Source organism: Diadema setosum, chromosome 18, assembly GCF_964275005.1.
Source record: "Diadema setosum chromosome 18, eeDiaSeto1, whole genome shotgun sequence".
Lineage (NCBI taxonomy): Eukaryota > Metazoa > Echinodermata > Echinoidea > Diadematoida > Diadematidae > Diadema > Diadema setosum.
In genome coordinates, this window is record NC_092702.1 from 65952 (window position 1) to 82122 (window position 16171).

The following is a 16171-nucleotide window of genomic DNA, read 5'->3' on the forward strand; positions in this document are numbered from 1 at the left end:
AAGAGAAAAACAGAGGTGTTCACTCATGCGTAAAGTTTTCCTTTTTGTCGACCTACCAGGTTGAGAGCCAATTAAATTATCTTTAATATAGTATATAATACATTAACTTTTAGCGAAATATTATCTGAGAAATGTAATTTTGATAGTGTTTATTTTCTTTATTTACTGAGTGTATTTATGTAGATCTGTGTGTGTGTGTGCGTGTGTGTGTGTGTGTAACATTTTGTCGTCACGCGCATAGAATTTATTGAACAACTCACTTGGACGTAACGTCACCTCTTCCTGTCGATGTTGTTTTATATCGCACTACAGGTAAGCCGAGGTGGTGATTCAACTTGGGCCAACATGAGGCAGGGTTCGCTCATGACCTTCTTTTACCTGCTGTGTATCTCAGCACTAATCCTATGTGTACGGATCGTGAGGTGGCAGGTAACAACGTATGGACCTAAAACACATAGAGAAACGCCACCCCGTGTCAAACTTGAGCCACGCATTCGTTGGTCCATACCAGACGACATCGATAACTATGAAGTCATTCCTGCAATGAATAACCTCACCTTAGAGCGTGGTCTTCTAGATACCGAGCAGCGGAACATCGACATTGAGAGAAATTTGCGGGGAAGTGATTTAGCAGACAAAACACTAAATGAACTATTGTCTGAAGTCTCTTATTACACCCCATACACTGATAATCGACTGCTCAACAAGCTCGTGAATGAGGCGAAGGCACAAGACGATACCGAAGGTAGACAATGTGTCGTTAAGATACTCCAAATGTGCTCAGAAATGTGTAAGAACACTATTGGGAACAGATCAATGGAATGGGTAACATTTCCTTGTCGCTTTTCTGGTTGCCGATTTCAAACCAAGTTTCATTCCAAAGAAGAAGATTTGCTGGAAAGTGACGTGGTTATTTTCTTACCTGAAGGACGCGATTGGCAGCGTTTGATTGCCAGACGACCAGCGGGTCAGCTCTGGGTAGTTCACTCTAAAGAGAGTCCTATTCACTGGCCAGATTTCTCTCCGCCTCGTGAGTATGGCAACCCTTTCAACTTATCAATCATGTATCTTTCCGATGCAGACATTGCCCCAGCTTACTTTTATTTAGATTCAAGAATTGGCGAGTCTGAACCGGCTGTCATGCAAAAGAAGAAATTAATGGCATGGATGTCTTCTAACTGCAATAATACGAGTTGGGGGCGTCATGCCCTGGTCAATGCCCTGCAGCAGCATCTTCCTATTGACACCTTTGGGAGATGCGGAACCAAGCAGTGTCCGAGATACGAATCCCTGTGCAGGGAACTCACCAAACACTACAAGTTCTATCTTGCTTTTGAGAACAGCTTGTGTCCCGAGTATATCACGGAAAAGTTCTGGTTCAATGCCTTGTCGTTTGGCTCAGTGCCGATCGTTTATGGAGCTCCCAAAGAAGATTACGAACGATTCGCTCCCCCACATTCCTTTATTCACCTGGACGACTTCCCTTCCCTAAAGGACTTCACCAAGTACATAAACCTCCTGGATAATGACGATCGACTTTATCTTCAATACTTCGCCTGGAGGAGGCTGGGAAGGGTTCAGAAGTCATCACGGATCCTCACCAATAGGGTACAGTCGCCACCGATGTTGTGCTACATCATCAGAACGCTTGTCAAGAAGAGTCTAAAGTTGGAAGAATGGTCATGGAAAAATCAGCATCCCAACTTTTATGACTGGTGGAATGGTATGTGCAATCGAGAAAAACAGCCCAGAACAGTGATGGACATCGACGTGAGAGTATAGTGCATGGTCACTGTTTTGGACTGCCCTTGCGTGTCTACATTTTGTTCATAGTTTGTTTGTCGTTTTTTTTTTAAGTAATCTTAATAATTACATAAGGCTATAATTCATTTTGGAGAATTTTCACAAGAGCATTGTCATGACATGATGTCATAATTTCTTTTGTTTGCGCACTTAAACACAGGGTATTTTGTTTTTATAATGAGACGGCACAATATTCATCGGTGCATGTGTCTCAAGTACGCATTTGAAACAGTAGAAAAGTATCGCTTGTAACTGCTGTTGGAAAGAGATTGTCATGACATGTTGTTGTTGTAGTTGTTGTTGTTGTTGTTGTTCTCACTTTAGACATAGAAAAGGTTATTCCGCTAAAGCGAAGACATGATATTCTTTAGAATGTCTTCAATAATGAACATTTATATCTAAAAGTGCTCCAAAGCTCATCTGCCATAATAACCTCGTTTAGAAGGCATTATGCAATATTTAACTTCTACAGATCACTCACGTATACGCGTCACTGCTACATGTATGTACTATACGTACTGTAGAATCGACACTGCCTTGTGTTTTATTCTCTCTTGTTGTTGTTTTTTTTTTTCGTGCATTCCTGTAAAACATCACGCTTTTGCGAGGACGCGACATTAATCTTCTCGCAGTTAAACCTCGCATTTATCTCTAAAATACATGTGTTGGCTGTTGACCTGGCTGTTAATTACCGCACCCACAGGAAGTTAGCTGCGTCTCACTGATATAGCTGAATTAGGGAAATCTCCCATCTTCATTTACTTATGTGTATATATGATATTCTTTTTGTGCCCCTCGTTGATTTGATAATGTCATTATTTCGGAAATAAGGAAGAAAAGAAAATCACCTAGGTATAGACAAGAGCCATCGGTTAGATTTTAGACCCATCGTTGTCATGCGCGTAGTTTCCGAATTTGACAAGATTTTTTGTATGATTATGATCATATTGTATAGGTAGTCCTTTATTTTTTTTTTTTTTTTTGATTTATAAGTTGTCGGCACTCAGACGTGATAGCGTGATTTTTTGATGAAATGTTACAAGCCAATCAGACATAATGTTTTACATCTCAATATTCACCTTTTCTGATATATCTACAAGGTGGATTTCAGCACGGAAGAAATCAGTCTTGTCACGTCTTATGGACGCATATCATTGCATACACGCGATTCTAAATCAGTAAACAATCACGAACAAAATAATCATTAATTTCCTTGACAATCTCGTCTTGTGCCGTATAGTGAAGTGTCTTTAAAGCTGATTCTTCAATGGTACTGTTTCTATCTTAGGAGCCCAAATACTGCTTGCTATTCAGTCCTTTGCTGTTGTCATTGATTTGCTCTGACTGTCGAAAAAATCTACATTGGTAGGCCTAGTCGTCCAAGAGATCCCACGCAATGAAATAGACGACAGCTATATACTATGACAGAATTAATACCAGTCTGACAGACATTCCTCTATACAAGTCTCTCGCTCTGTTTTCCTGTTCATCGCCATTTGCCTTTTTGAACATGATCATGTACGTGTGTGCGTCCGCACGTGAGTCAGTATGTATATCTGTGTGTTCTCGAGTGTGTTTTCGTGTGTGAGTGTATGTGTGTGTGATATGTAGGCAATGAAAGCAGTGAAAAAACTTACTTTGATAACTAATGTTTATGTATAATTATGTATGGCACCAACCAGGTGCCAACAATGTATATATACATGTGTATGTATTTGCATGTTCAATGATAAAGCATGAACCAATACATCAAATCAAATCAAATGTATGTGTGTGTGTGTGTGTGTGTGTGTGTGAAAGTATTAAAAAAAAAAAAAAAACTAGAAATGTCGCTACGGCGACTGGTGTATGCCTCCGCCATTATGCATGGTTCTCCTAATAGGTCTATAGTACAATGTCTTGACAATGTGTGATGACAGTTTCACACAATTGGCAAAATATTAAAATGACAGGTTTGCAACAAATGTGCTGAATGTTCACTTTCCTAGAACTAGGTTCAATTGGATGAGTGATTAAAACATCAGAGTGCAGGTATTTGGGGGAACTGATGATTTTTACTTGACTTTTGACCCTTTTATAAGTTTATGCATTGAGTAATTTTCAAGGTATTGAGAAAAAGTATAATTTCAGTATCAAATGGTAAAATAGTATAATCTAAACCTGGCATTTGACCTTTGACCTCACAGTTCCAAAGAGAATCACTGTTAGGTAGAACATGCATAAATATGTAAGTTTCATGATAATACCTTGAGTTACTTCTGAGATATGGAGGAAGAAGTGCAATTTAGCACTTTCACTTGACCTTTGACCTTTTGACCTTTGACCTCTTGGCAAGAAACTTCCCACAGAATATATATTGGGTTATACATGCATACATCAAGTTTAAAAAAAAAAAAGTCCTTCAGACATTGCATAAATATAAGGAAAGTAGTGATATTTTGAGGAGTTGACCTTGACCTTTGACCCATGACCCCCAACTTCCCTAGATAATCACTGCCCATCGGCACATACATATATACTAAGTTTCATGCAGATACCTTGAACCATTTGCGAGATATGGAGAAAAACATGAAATTTCAACCTTTTTTTCAAAATCGATACAAAGTATCATCCCCCCAGGATATACCCTCATACCAAGTTTGATGCAAAACCACCTCACGGTTCTTGAGATATCGACAAAAACAAAACGGGACGGACGTACGGACGGACGGACGGACGGACGACCCGAAAACATAATGCCTCCGGCCACTTCGTTGGCGGAGGCAAAAAACCAAAAAACAAAAACAGTACAGTTTCATTGATGCGAGTGATATTCAGAAACATTTGACAGTTGTCATTTACCACACCAGACCGTCATTGTCATGTTGTTTGAATAAAGGTGAAACATTCAGGGCCCAAGGGTGTAATATGAATTTATATAAGTATGTTTGTTTTTGTTTTGTTTTTTTGTTTTTTTTGGGGGGGGAGTAAATTTGTTTCGACATAATAGTTTTATGTCTGTGCCAGCAAAGAGACGGTTCGACATGGTATTTTCCCTTAATACCTCTATTTATAAGGTGCGAGAAAAGTTATCTTGTTCCCATATACATATACAGAGAGAGAGAGAGAATATATATATAAAAGAGAGAAATTTATCATTATATTCCTAAAGGTATTTTAAGAAGCGAGTCTCGTACGGATGCGTGTTGATAAGAGCGCCAGATGAACGCCCTCTTTAACCATTTTTAAACATGTTCCGGATCCCTTTTACTAAACATTGAACTCTGAAGTTTATTGAAAGAAAATGTATTTTGGCCTCAGGGGCCTATGAAGGCTAAAACATAAAAAAAAATGTAACATACGGAATACTTGTATTTGCAGAGGTGTGGCAGAAGGATGTTACCCTGGGAGGTGACGGAAGGATGCTACCCCGAGAGGTGTCAGAAGGATGTTACCCCGGGAAGTGGCAGAAGGGTGTTACCCCGGGACGTCGCTCAATGCATCAATTATCATGCACAGACTTTTCTTTCATGCATTATTTATTTATTTTTTCAATCGTTTATTTGTCGTTTCAATCGCTAATTTGGTGTTGTATTTCACAAACAAAGTTTTTAACATTTGGGGTAACATGAGGGTGATCATCTACAGAAGTCATCAATATTATTGTTGACATTTGTTTGACTGAATTCATTAGAATTTTTCTTTAAAGACGTAACTTTTTCAAATTCATGAAATTCTTCCGTCGAGGTGTTTTCATTGCAACTGATTGACAAATTGCCCTATATCGACGTAAATTATGTATTTTCATGAATTTGAATGATTACGCAGTACCCGCTGTACGCTATAAAAATTAGAACCAACACTTGCTGCCGGGCGAAAGCTCGGTGGTCTAGTGGAGATGACGCCTGTCCGGTGATCAGGAGGTATATGTTCGAATCCTGCTCGAGTATGTAAACGCCCATGATTTTTTATCATGGCTACTACTAAAATACTGATCAATTCAGTGTGTATTTATACGTCGATGTAGGGCAATTTGTCAATCAGTTGCAAGACATAACTTCTCTTAATGGTTGTTGTTTTTTCTCAATAAATCATGTCACCATTTAGGATATTGTGTTTGGTATCGCCCAAATTAACGCCTATGATAGGGTGTGTCTTGCGTGATGCCCATGGATAATGGGAGGGTAAAACTCTACTGGGGTTACCTCCATAGGGGAGTAACCAAAAATACATAATCCACTAACCTGGGCTAATACTAACTATCATCTTTTAGTCATTTCGAACCATTATATACTATAAACTATTAATAGTATCACTGTGATACACACCAAAATACAATGCCGTGATAGAGTGTATTACAAGGTATACAGCATGGCAAGACAAGCAACAAATAGTACATGTACTAGCACAAAACCTACATTATGAGGAACACTCGGTTATTCTGACATCCAAAGGTCCTTAGCTAAAGGGGATTCTTTCATTAAAGTTTAGGATGTAATATTGATAGATAGGGATATTATTTTAAGATGGGGGAAGGAAATCTATATCAGCATATAGGCGTAACAGAGTGGCTTTCAGGATCTGAACTTTCCAGTAACAAAGAGTTCTTACCAGTAGAGAGACCAAAGAGATTGTATGCTACATTGTGTATTACACTATAGAGAGTACTCACTCACCATTCAGCGCATACAAACCAAAGAGATTTTTAATCTTTTTGCTGATAATACAAATACAAACCGGGCTACTTGAACTGTGGCGAGGTGCATGCACACGAAGAATGTTCCCTAACCCGGAAGTAATAGTTATGCACGAGAGGCAAATAACTTTCAAGCTTGAGCGGGGTTGGCAAAATCATTCTTATTTCAAAGAAAATCAATATTTCTGTGCATGCCGCGACATTCTATACAGATATTTATCATTTATTTACGACGTTAAAAAAAGGCTTGCTCTATAAAGTGTAGAAAGTGAACCTTGTGATAACGTGAAGGCTTATGGTTGCCGATTCTGTTGCTCCACCAAACAGTACATTTTTTCTCTTTTGTACTAGATTGTTGTTCTAGCTCGTGATATGTATATATATAAATATATATATATATATATATATATATATATATATATATATATATATATATATATATATATGTGTGTGTGTGTGTGTGTGTATATATATATATATATATATATATATATATATATATATATATAGTGACGGAGCGATCGTTAACGGCCCGTTAATGATCGCCCCGTCACTGTACAGACATGCTAACCTGGGCCCTGTTTCATAAAGCTGTTCGTAAAGTTACGAACGACTTACGAGCGACTGGTGATCAGTTCTGTTGTGCTATACTTATCAGAATTTCCATAATTCAGCACAAGAACTGATCTCCAGTCGCTCGTAAGTTGTTCGTAACTTTACGAGCAGCTTTATGAAACACCCCCCCCCCCCCCGAAACATTAAACTGCACATTACTTGAATATGATACCATTCTGAAGCAAATAATTTCCACACAACAATAGATATGTAATGTACACTTAAATGAATCCCACAAGGATTGGAACAATCATCCCCCAGCATTCCCACTGATTCCCACTGATCAGTTACTAGCCATCTCCTTTAAGGCACATGATAGCAGAAGGACAGTTAAAACAAGCTATATGGGATACACAGTATTGTCATTCATCTTTAGCGTCCTCTAATCCAATATATAGGAACATTAAATTGATAGCATCGCATCACGTATAAATTCAGGTCGAATATGAACGATGTCCTTACAGCAGAGTACGTGAGAGAGGCTAGCAAACTTTGAACATTGAAAGTGCAGGAGTTGGATCATAATTAAAATAGTGTTGTTTACACTGTGGTTGGTGTGAACAAATTCTCGGTGTATATGTGGAAAAGGAAAAGCATCACTTGAATATCACTGGCATGCCCATCTGCTATCTCTGCCCCAAGGAGAGAAGGGTATTATTCTCTCATTCTACGCACACTGGTATGACACACATTCATACGGAGTATGCCAATACTCCTTATGATAAGCATCTTAAAGTATGAACATCAACACACCGCATGCAAGCAACACTGCCACAAACAAACTGAGAAACATTATCTTGTTGTTTTGTTAAAAATTATTTCCGAAACGTTAAAATCATACGAGAATAGAAACATAACTGAGACGAGAATCAAAGTTATTTTATCAAAACATAATGAAAACAAATTGACATGCAGTAAGGAATGATATTTGAAACAGTAAATAGAACATTTCAGATCTATATAGATCTGTTCTCCTATAGGGTCCATAAATTATAAGTCTAAAACAATTGACGTGTCTTTCAATTTAACAAAGACATGTTAATTTTTACAATTATGTTCACACAATGAGTATATAGTAAAGAAGGACATATTCTCCTTCTCTTTCCAATTCTGCTTGTGCTCAAACTTTGGAAGAGAATGTTTGCACATTAACCGCTAGTGCAAAATCTAAACAAGACTTTAAAAAATAATGTATCATTCCCTATACTGAAAAAAACACCAAAAGACAAAAACAAAAACAAAAAAACCCGCGTGGTTACTATAATAAAGTACTGTGACATTCGGTTTACCCGTCCTCAAAGCACAGTCTTCTTCAGCAACTAGACAAGGCCTGTGTTGAAGAGAACACGGCTCCCGAAAGCGGGTGCACGTCACGAGACCGGCACCCACGAGTCATACAGCCCACAAGTCATACAGCTCACAAGCAGTGGCGTATCTAGGGGGGGGGGGGCAAGGGGGGCACGTGCCCCACTCCTTGGGGGCGCAAAAAAAAAAAAAAAAAACCCAAAAAAAAAAAACGAAGAAGAAACGTGCCCCGGGCGCCACTCCTTGGGGGCGCAAAAAAAAACGCAAAAAAAAAAGAAGAAGAAGAAGAAAAAAAAAGGAAGAAGAAGAAAAAAAAAAGGAAGAAGAAGAAGAAAAACAAAGAAAAGAAGAAGAAGAAGGGGGAAAAAAAACTCGCCCGGAAGGGGGAGGGAGAATGGTGGTGGGGGGCAGAAAACCAAATCAAACAAGATAAAAACTAAACATGATGATGACGCGCACAAAATGACAATGTTTATTGTGTTCACACAAAAGTTCCACGTTGAGCTGAAATACAAAAATTTTCGGCTCGCTCGCTGCGCTCGCTCGCCAAAATTTATATAAAAAAGAAGGTAAGAACAAAACGTGATGATGACAAAATGACAGTGTCTATTGTGTTCACACACATGTAATTTTATATTCAGCAGGCAAAATGTTTCACGGAGCAGCGGCTGCAATTTCTTTCGTTCTGAAGCGATCGCCAATTCGATCAAAAGAAGGCGGAAATATACAAATTTCGGCTCACTCGCTCGTACTAATTTAGAGTATTTTTTCAAGTCCTCGGTATGTTGGTATAAGTCGTTATCTATAAGGCCGTCACTATTATCTTGATTAGAATTGTAAGATTTAATAAGCAAAAAATGACAAGAGTTTCATGGTTTAAAAGCTGAAATACAAAAATGTTCGGCTCGCTCGCTGCGCTCGCTCGCCAAAATTTGTATAAAAAAAGAGAAGACGATAAGGACAAAATGTGACGATGACGCGGACAAAATGACAATGTCTATTGTGTTCACTCATGTCATTTTATATTTAGCAGGAAAAATGTTACACGGAGCAGCGTCTGCAATTTCATTCGTTCTGAAGCGATCGCCGATTTTATCAAAACAGGACGCCAACGGTTTTGAACATACGGGGGAGGGGGCGTAAAAACAAAAAAAAAAAAGATGAGAAAAAAAAAACGTAATGATGACGCAGAAATATACAAATTTCGGCTCACTCGCTCGTACTAATTTAGAGTATTTTTTCAAGTCCTTACTTTGTTGGTATAAATCGTTATCTATAAGGTCGTCACTATAATTGTGAGATTTAATAAGCAAAAAATAACAAGAATTCCACGTTTTGTAAGCTGAAATACAAGAATTTTCGGCTCGCTCGCTGCGCTCGCTCGCCAAAATTTATATTAAAAAAGATAAGAACAATACGTGATGATGACGAGGACATATATAAATTCAGCCCACTCGCGCGTACTAATGTAGAGTATTTTTCAAAGTCCTCAGTTTTTTGGTATAAATCGTTATCTATAAGGCCGTCACTATGTTTAGAATTGTAAGATTTGGTAAGCAAAAAATGACAAGAATTCCATGTTTTGTAAGCTGAAATACAAAAATTTTCGGCTCGCTCTCTGCGCTCGCTCGCCAAAATCTATCAAAATTCATTATGTCACCCTCAAAAGATCCCTTTTAAGTGCTTGAAAAAGCATCATGTGGACCTTGTTTAAAGTCCCTACCGGGATGGGGTTGGGGTTGAACACTTTTTCAGAAATTAGGGGCGCAATTTTCGTGCTTGCCCCGGGCGCCGTTTTCCCTAGATACGCCACTGCTCACAAATCATACAGCCCACGAGTCATACGGCTCACAAGTCATACAGCCCATGAGTTCGACACAAAGCCAACAAGGCCCACGAGACCGACACATTACGCGCCGTGTTGTATCTGTCGAACTCATGTGCTGTATGACTCGTGAGCTGTATCACTCATGGGCCTGTTTTCAATTTCAAACTCGTGGGCTGTATGACTCGTGGGTGTCGGTCTAGTGGGATGACCCCCAGTCCTCGAGTTCCATACAGAATATAAACAATAAGCGTGACACCTTCATGAAAGCTCTTCATGTGGGAGCAGGCGACGAAATGTATTATATAAGCTATTCTAAGGAATGAATGACTAACTTTGTGAAGTTAAGTTGTAGCACACATTGGGATTCATGCGGAACAATCCTGTGAGTCATGTAAATGAATTTAATTTTTTAAGTCTTACTAACGGTAAATTAAATGAATTAAAATGGTTATCCCATCACTGCATTAGAAATTAAACTTTGAAGAAAATAAATAGGCATAACGAAAAACAATAGCGGGAAGACTTGATGATTGTAATTCTTTATTCATTTTTTTTTTTCGAGTGAACGAGACCCTTGACTGACTACGTGAACTGACCAGTAGGCCTATGATTATGATAGATAATTCGTAGCATTTTCGGATACTAATAAATGAGACATTTACTCTATGGCTAATGATTCGATCGTAACCCAATTTTATCTCTTAAAAGAAATAAACAACAATATTGTACACAATAGGTTCTAAGTGATATATAAACAGTATAGTCAGACTGTCACAGTTTTACACAGAATTCATGAAAACGAACGTTATTATATCATTATCATTAGCTAAATCTTCGTTAGAGCCGGCAGAACACTGTCGGCGGCGCGAATCTTCGAAGAAAGTGTCGGGGAATAATATGTCGGGAAGCAAACGTCGGCGGAGCATGGCGTGTCACCGGAGCATGTCGTGACACTGCTCGAGAGTGCATGGACACCCCAGCATTCGAGACGATAGGTTTGGTGTATGATTCCTCAGAGCGAGTGTAACAGTTGATTTTCATGCAAACAGAATTTCTATATCCCTATAACCAAGGGCGTACCGAGGGGGGTGTTTTGGGTGTTCAAACACCCCCCCCCCCCTTTGCCAAAATGGGGGTGTTTGAGGTGTTCAAACACCTCCCTTGGGCAAAAGGGAGGTGTTTGAGCTATTCAACACCCCTCTTATTATACGCACTAAAGAACTCGTGTGCAGTACGTGTTAATACTACGTTACTGCACCGCGCGCGAAGCTGACGCGCAAACAGTAGACATTCCCGATCCCTGCTTTGCTTTCTGGCCGAATCGCGAAGATACATTGCGCATAATGTTCACCGTTTACCGGTATTATACCGTACGCGGTACCGTAAATTGTGTATGATGCATATTATACAACGTCCAAGTAGATCCTTGTGATTTGATTGGAGGATTGTTGGTGACGTGATATTAAATAAGTACTGTACGAGCTGAAATTTTCGCGGTGGTTTTATTTTCGCGAATTTCGCGAATCGCCTTTGAACCGCGAAAATAACAACACGCGAAAATAACAACGCGCTAATAGCTAAGTTCAGTTAGACCCTCGCAACCGCGAAATTAACAACACGCGAAAATGTTCTCCAAGTAGCAATTCGCGAAAATATCTGTACGCGAAAATTTCAGCTCGTACAGAATACTCCATTCAACGCGCGCGCCGTGCAATTTTGGTTCTATTTTTGCGTGCAACTTGGTTCGACTTTTTCGTTCTATTCCACGGTTCGAGAAATTGTACGGTACTGCGTGTACTGTGTGTTGCATATTTAGGATCGCATGCAGCTAGCGCAGGTACGTGTGCGGTACATGCATGCGCGTACGTAGGCCTACGTAGTGCTAGTGTACGTGTATGAGCGCTAGTATAGCTGTGACCTGTATCTACACTCATTGCACAAGCCAGAAAGAGAATCGCAGTGGATCCACATGTAAGTATAGCTATATTTTTCATACATATATAGACTTCTAGGCCTACTTAGACCAAAAAGATCTACTTGGACGTTGTATAAATCAAATAGTGTATGGTCTTTACTCGTGCAATGGAACGAGATTTCGCACTCGGTGAAAGATGTGGCGCAATATTCAACTCGGCTTCGCCTCGTTGAATAGAGCGCCTCTATCTTTCACCTCGTGCGAAATCTCGTACCATTGCACTCGTGACCATTCACTATTTGTATAATATTATGTGTGTACAATGCATGCTGCGCTGCAGCCTATTATAGTCACATTGCATGCTAATTAATAGTAGTATCAACTACCAACAGTGGCGTATCTAGGGGGGGGGGCAAGAGGAAAACGTGAAAAAAAAACGAGAAAAAAAAAGAAGACGAAGAAAAAAAAACGACGAAGAAAAAGAAGAAAAAGAAGAAAAAGAAGAAGGAGAAGAAAAAAAAACCTCGCCCGGACGGGGGAGAATAGGGGGGGGGGGGGGGGCAGAAAACCCAATCAAACAAGATAAAGACAAAACATGAATTCCGTGTTTTGTAACGCTGAAATATAAAAATTTTCGGCTCGCTCGCTGCGCCCTCTCGCCAAGATTTATCAAAAAAAAAAAAAGAAGAAGAAGAACAAAACGTAATGATGACGTGGAAATATAAAAATTTCGGCTCACTCACTCGTAGTAATTTAGAGTATTTTTTCAAGTCCTCACTTTGTTGGTATAAATCGTTATCTATAAGGTCGTCACTATAATTGTGAGATTTAATAAGCAAAAAATAACAAGAATTCCACGTTTTGTAAGCTGAAATACAAAAATTTTCGGCTCGCTCGCTGCGCTCGCTCGCCAAAATTTATCAAAATTTATCAGATTTTATATCACCCTCAAAAAACCCCTTAAAATTAAGTGCTCGAAAAAGCATATCAAGTGGACTTTTTTTAAGTCCCTACGTTGATGGGATTGGGGTTGAACACTGTTGGTATAAATCGTTATCTATAAGACCGTCACTATTATCTTGATTAGAATTGTCATTCGAAGATTTAATAACCAAAAATGACAAGAATTCCATGTTTTGTAAGCTGAAATGCAAAAATTTTCTGCTCGCTCGCTGCACTCGCTCGCCAAAATTCTTCAATATCTATTACATTTAAATCACCCTCAAAAGACCCCTTGTAAGTGCTTGAAAAAGTATATCATATGGACTTTTTTTAAGTCCCTACCGGGATGGGGTTGGACACTGTTGGTATAAATCGTTATCTATAAGGCCGTCACTATAGAATTGTAATTCGAAGATTTAATAACCAAAAATGACAAGAATTCCATGTTATGTATAAAGCTGAAATATAAAAATTTTCGGCTCGCTCGCTGCGCTCGCTCGCCAAAATATATCAAAATTTGGGGTTGCCTATTACATTTAAATCACCCTCAAAAGACCCCTCTCAAGTGCTTCAAAAAGCATATCATGAGGACTTCTTTAAAGTCCCTACCGGGATGGGGTTGGGGTTGAACACTTTTTCAGAAATTAGGGGCGCAATTTTCGCGCTTGCCCCGGGCGCCGTTTTCCCTAGATACGCCACTGACAGTGGCGTAACTAGGGGGGGGGGAGGGGGGCGCATGGGGGGCACGTGCCCCCCCCCCCCCATCCGCTGGTTAAAAAAAAAGGGAAAAAAAGAAAAAAAAAAGAAAAAAACCTACGAAAATGGTAATTCAAGGGTTAGTAAACTGCTTTTGAAATCGACATGAAAGGATGATCAAGAAAAAAAGATATTTTTCTAAGATTTCTTTTAACCATATAATTAAAGAGGTATAACATTGTTCAAAAAGCCCGGAGACGACAAAAGATTGTGATTCAGCGTGATTCCTGGTTGGCATGTTGAATGCAAGCAGGATGTGCGCAGTGTACTCAGAATATCGGAATGGCAAAAAGAGTCGCTGCAATGTTGCGCAATGTGATGTTTGATAGGTTGTACACATTTGCTATCAAAGCTTGATTATTGATTTTGCAGTGTTGCTTTACATATACTAGTCTATATCAAAATGCCTTGCATTGCCAATAATAAGACTTGACCTTGGCTATTTCCTAACTTTTCCATCTATTTGAAACACACACACTCACAAACACAAACAAATTAGGGGATGCTCTATATAAAGTGCAGATTTTGGACATCCTTCTCCCGCTTGGTCACTTCGACGCCCCCTCGCTGGTCATACCTCCCCCAATCATGAACATAAACCGACACCCTTGACTACCAGTGGCGGATCCAGGGGGCGCACCGGGCGCCCCCTCCGTCCAATGCGAAAAAAAAAATACATGTAGCTACAAACGACAGTTTTTGGACGGTAAAATGTCAAAAAATTTTCAAGCTCACTCGCTTCGCTCGCTCGCATTTAACCGTTATATGCCATTCTCCCGATGTTACTGCCAGTAATTGCCAGCAGCAGTTGCGCCCGATGCGCCCCCCCCCCCCGAATTTCCAAAGCGAAAAAATATAGCTACAAACGGCAGTTTGGGGACTGTAAAATGTCACAATTTTCAAGCTCGCTCGCTTCACCCGCTCGCATTTAATCGTTATGCCATTCTCCTGATGTTACTGCCAGCAACTGCCAGCAGTTGCACCCGGTGCAACCCCCTTAATTTCCAAAGCAAATATATATATATATATATATATATATATATATATATATATATTATTATATATACCTACAAACGGCAGTTTGGGGACTGTAAAATGTCACAATTTTCAAGCTCGCTCGCTTCGCTCGCTCGCATTTAATCGTTATGCAATTCTCCTGATGTTGCTGTCAGTAACTGCCAGCAGTGCACCCGGTGCGCCCCCTCCCCTTGATTTCCAAAGCGAAAAAATATAGCTACAAACGGCAGTTTTGGGACTGTAAAATGTCAACATCTTCAAGCTCGCTCGCTTCGCTCGCTCGCATTTGTTTAATCGTTATGCAATTCTCCTGATGTTGCTGTCAGTAATTGCCAGCAGTTACGCCCGGTGCGCCCCCTCCCCTTGATTTCCAAAGCGAAAAAATGTAGCTACAAACGGCAGTTTGGGGACTGTAAAATGTCAACATTTTCAAGCTCGCTCGCTTCGCTCGCTCGCATTTAATCGTTATGCAATTCTCCTGATGTTGCTGTCAGTAAGTGCCAGCAGTTGCGCCCGGTGCGCCCCTCCCCTTCATTTCTAAAGCGAAAAAATATAGCTACAAACGGCAGTTTGGGGACTGTAAAATGTCAACATTTTCAAGCTCGCTCGCTTCGCTCGCTCGCATTTAATCGTTATGCCATTCTCCTGATGTTACTGCCAGCAACTGCCAGCAGTTGCACCCGGTGCAACCCCCTTAATTTCCAAAGCAAATATATGTATATATATGTATATACATATATTATTATATATAGCTACAAACGGCAGTTTGGGGACTGTAAAATGTCAAAATTTTCAAAATTCTCTTTACAATATGCAATGCCAGCCCTGTAACATTAGTACCTAAATACCACCGACTCATGCAATGTATGCAAAAATTTGGGTCAAGATTTAACATGGAAGGAACATTTCTTACTGTTATGATTATTACTTGACCCCATGCGTTGCGTCGATCTATTTGCTGTGACTGAAATTGTAATTTGATTCCCTCACTCTTCTGTATGTTCCATTGACCAGGACTAAGTAAAGAAAGCTTAGGTCTCTATGAATATGAATAATTGAGTTTCAAAATTAGAAAACGTCTCTGAGAACGATGGAGAGACGGTGGCTTGAGACCCTTTTCTGACCGCCAGAACCCGATCTGACGGCGAAATTTTGGGGACCGAAATTAGGACATTACGCAAGGAACGATTTAGCCCAGTGCAGTGCGCTGATGCGCTATTGACCGATTCTGTGACGCGCTATGTGTATTTTTGCAGTGCCGTATATTAAGAGAGTCTGGCCAACTCGGTTTTCGGCTTAGGTGTTTTGAAGCCTG

General features: G+C 39.8%; 1 protein-coding gene across 1 annotated transcript; it reads left to right on the forward strand.

Annotated features, from left to right (window-relative positions):
- The first annotated feature begins 345 nt into the window (after positions 1-345).
- LOC140241904 (alpha-(1,3)-fucosyltransferase 7-like) lies at positions 346-1782 on the forward strand. Its single transcript, XM_072321652.1, has one exon. The coding sequence runs from the start codon at positions 346-348 to the stop codon at positions 1780-1782; it is 1437 nt and encodes a 478-aa protein (XP_072177753.1).
- The last annotated feature ends 14389 nt before the right edge of the window (positions 1783-16171 follow it).

Excerpts from the sequence above, each read along its gene's own strand:
- LOC140241904 (XM_072321652.1), top strand. The coding sequence starts at position 346 with ATGAGGCAGGGTTCGCTCATGACCTTCTTTTACCTGCTGTGTATCTCA.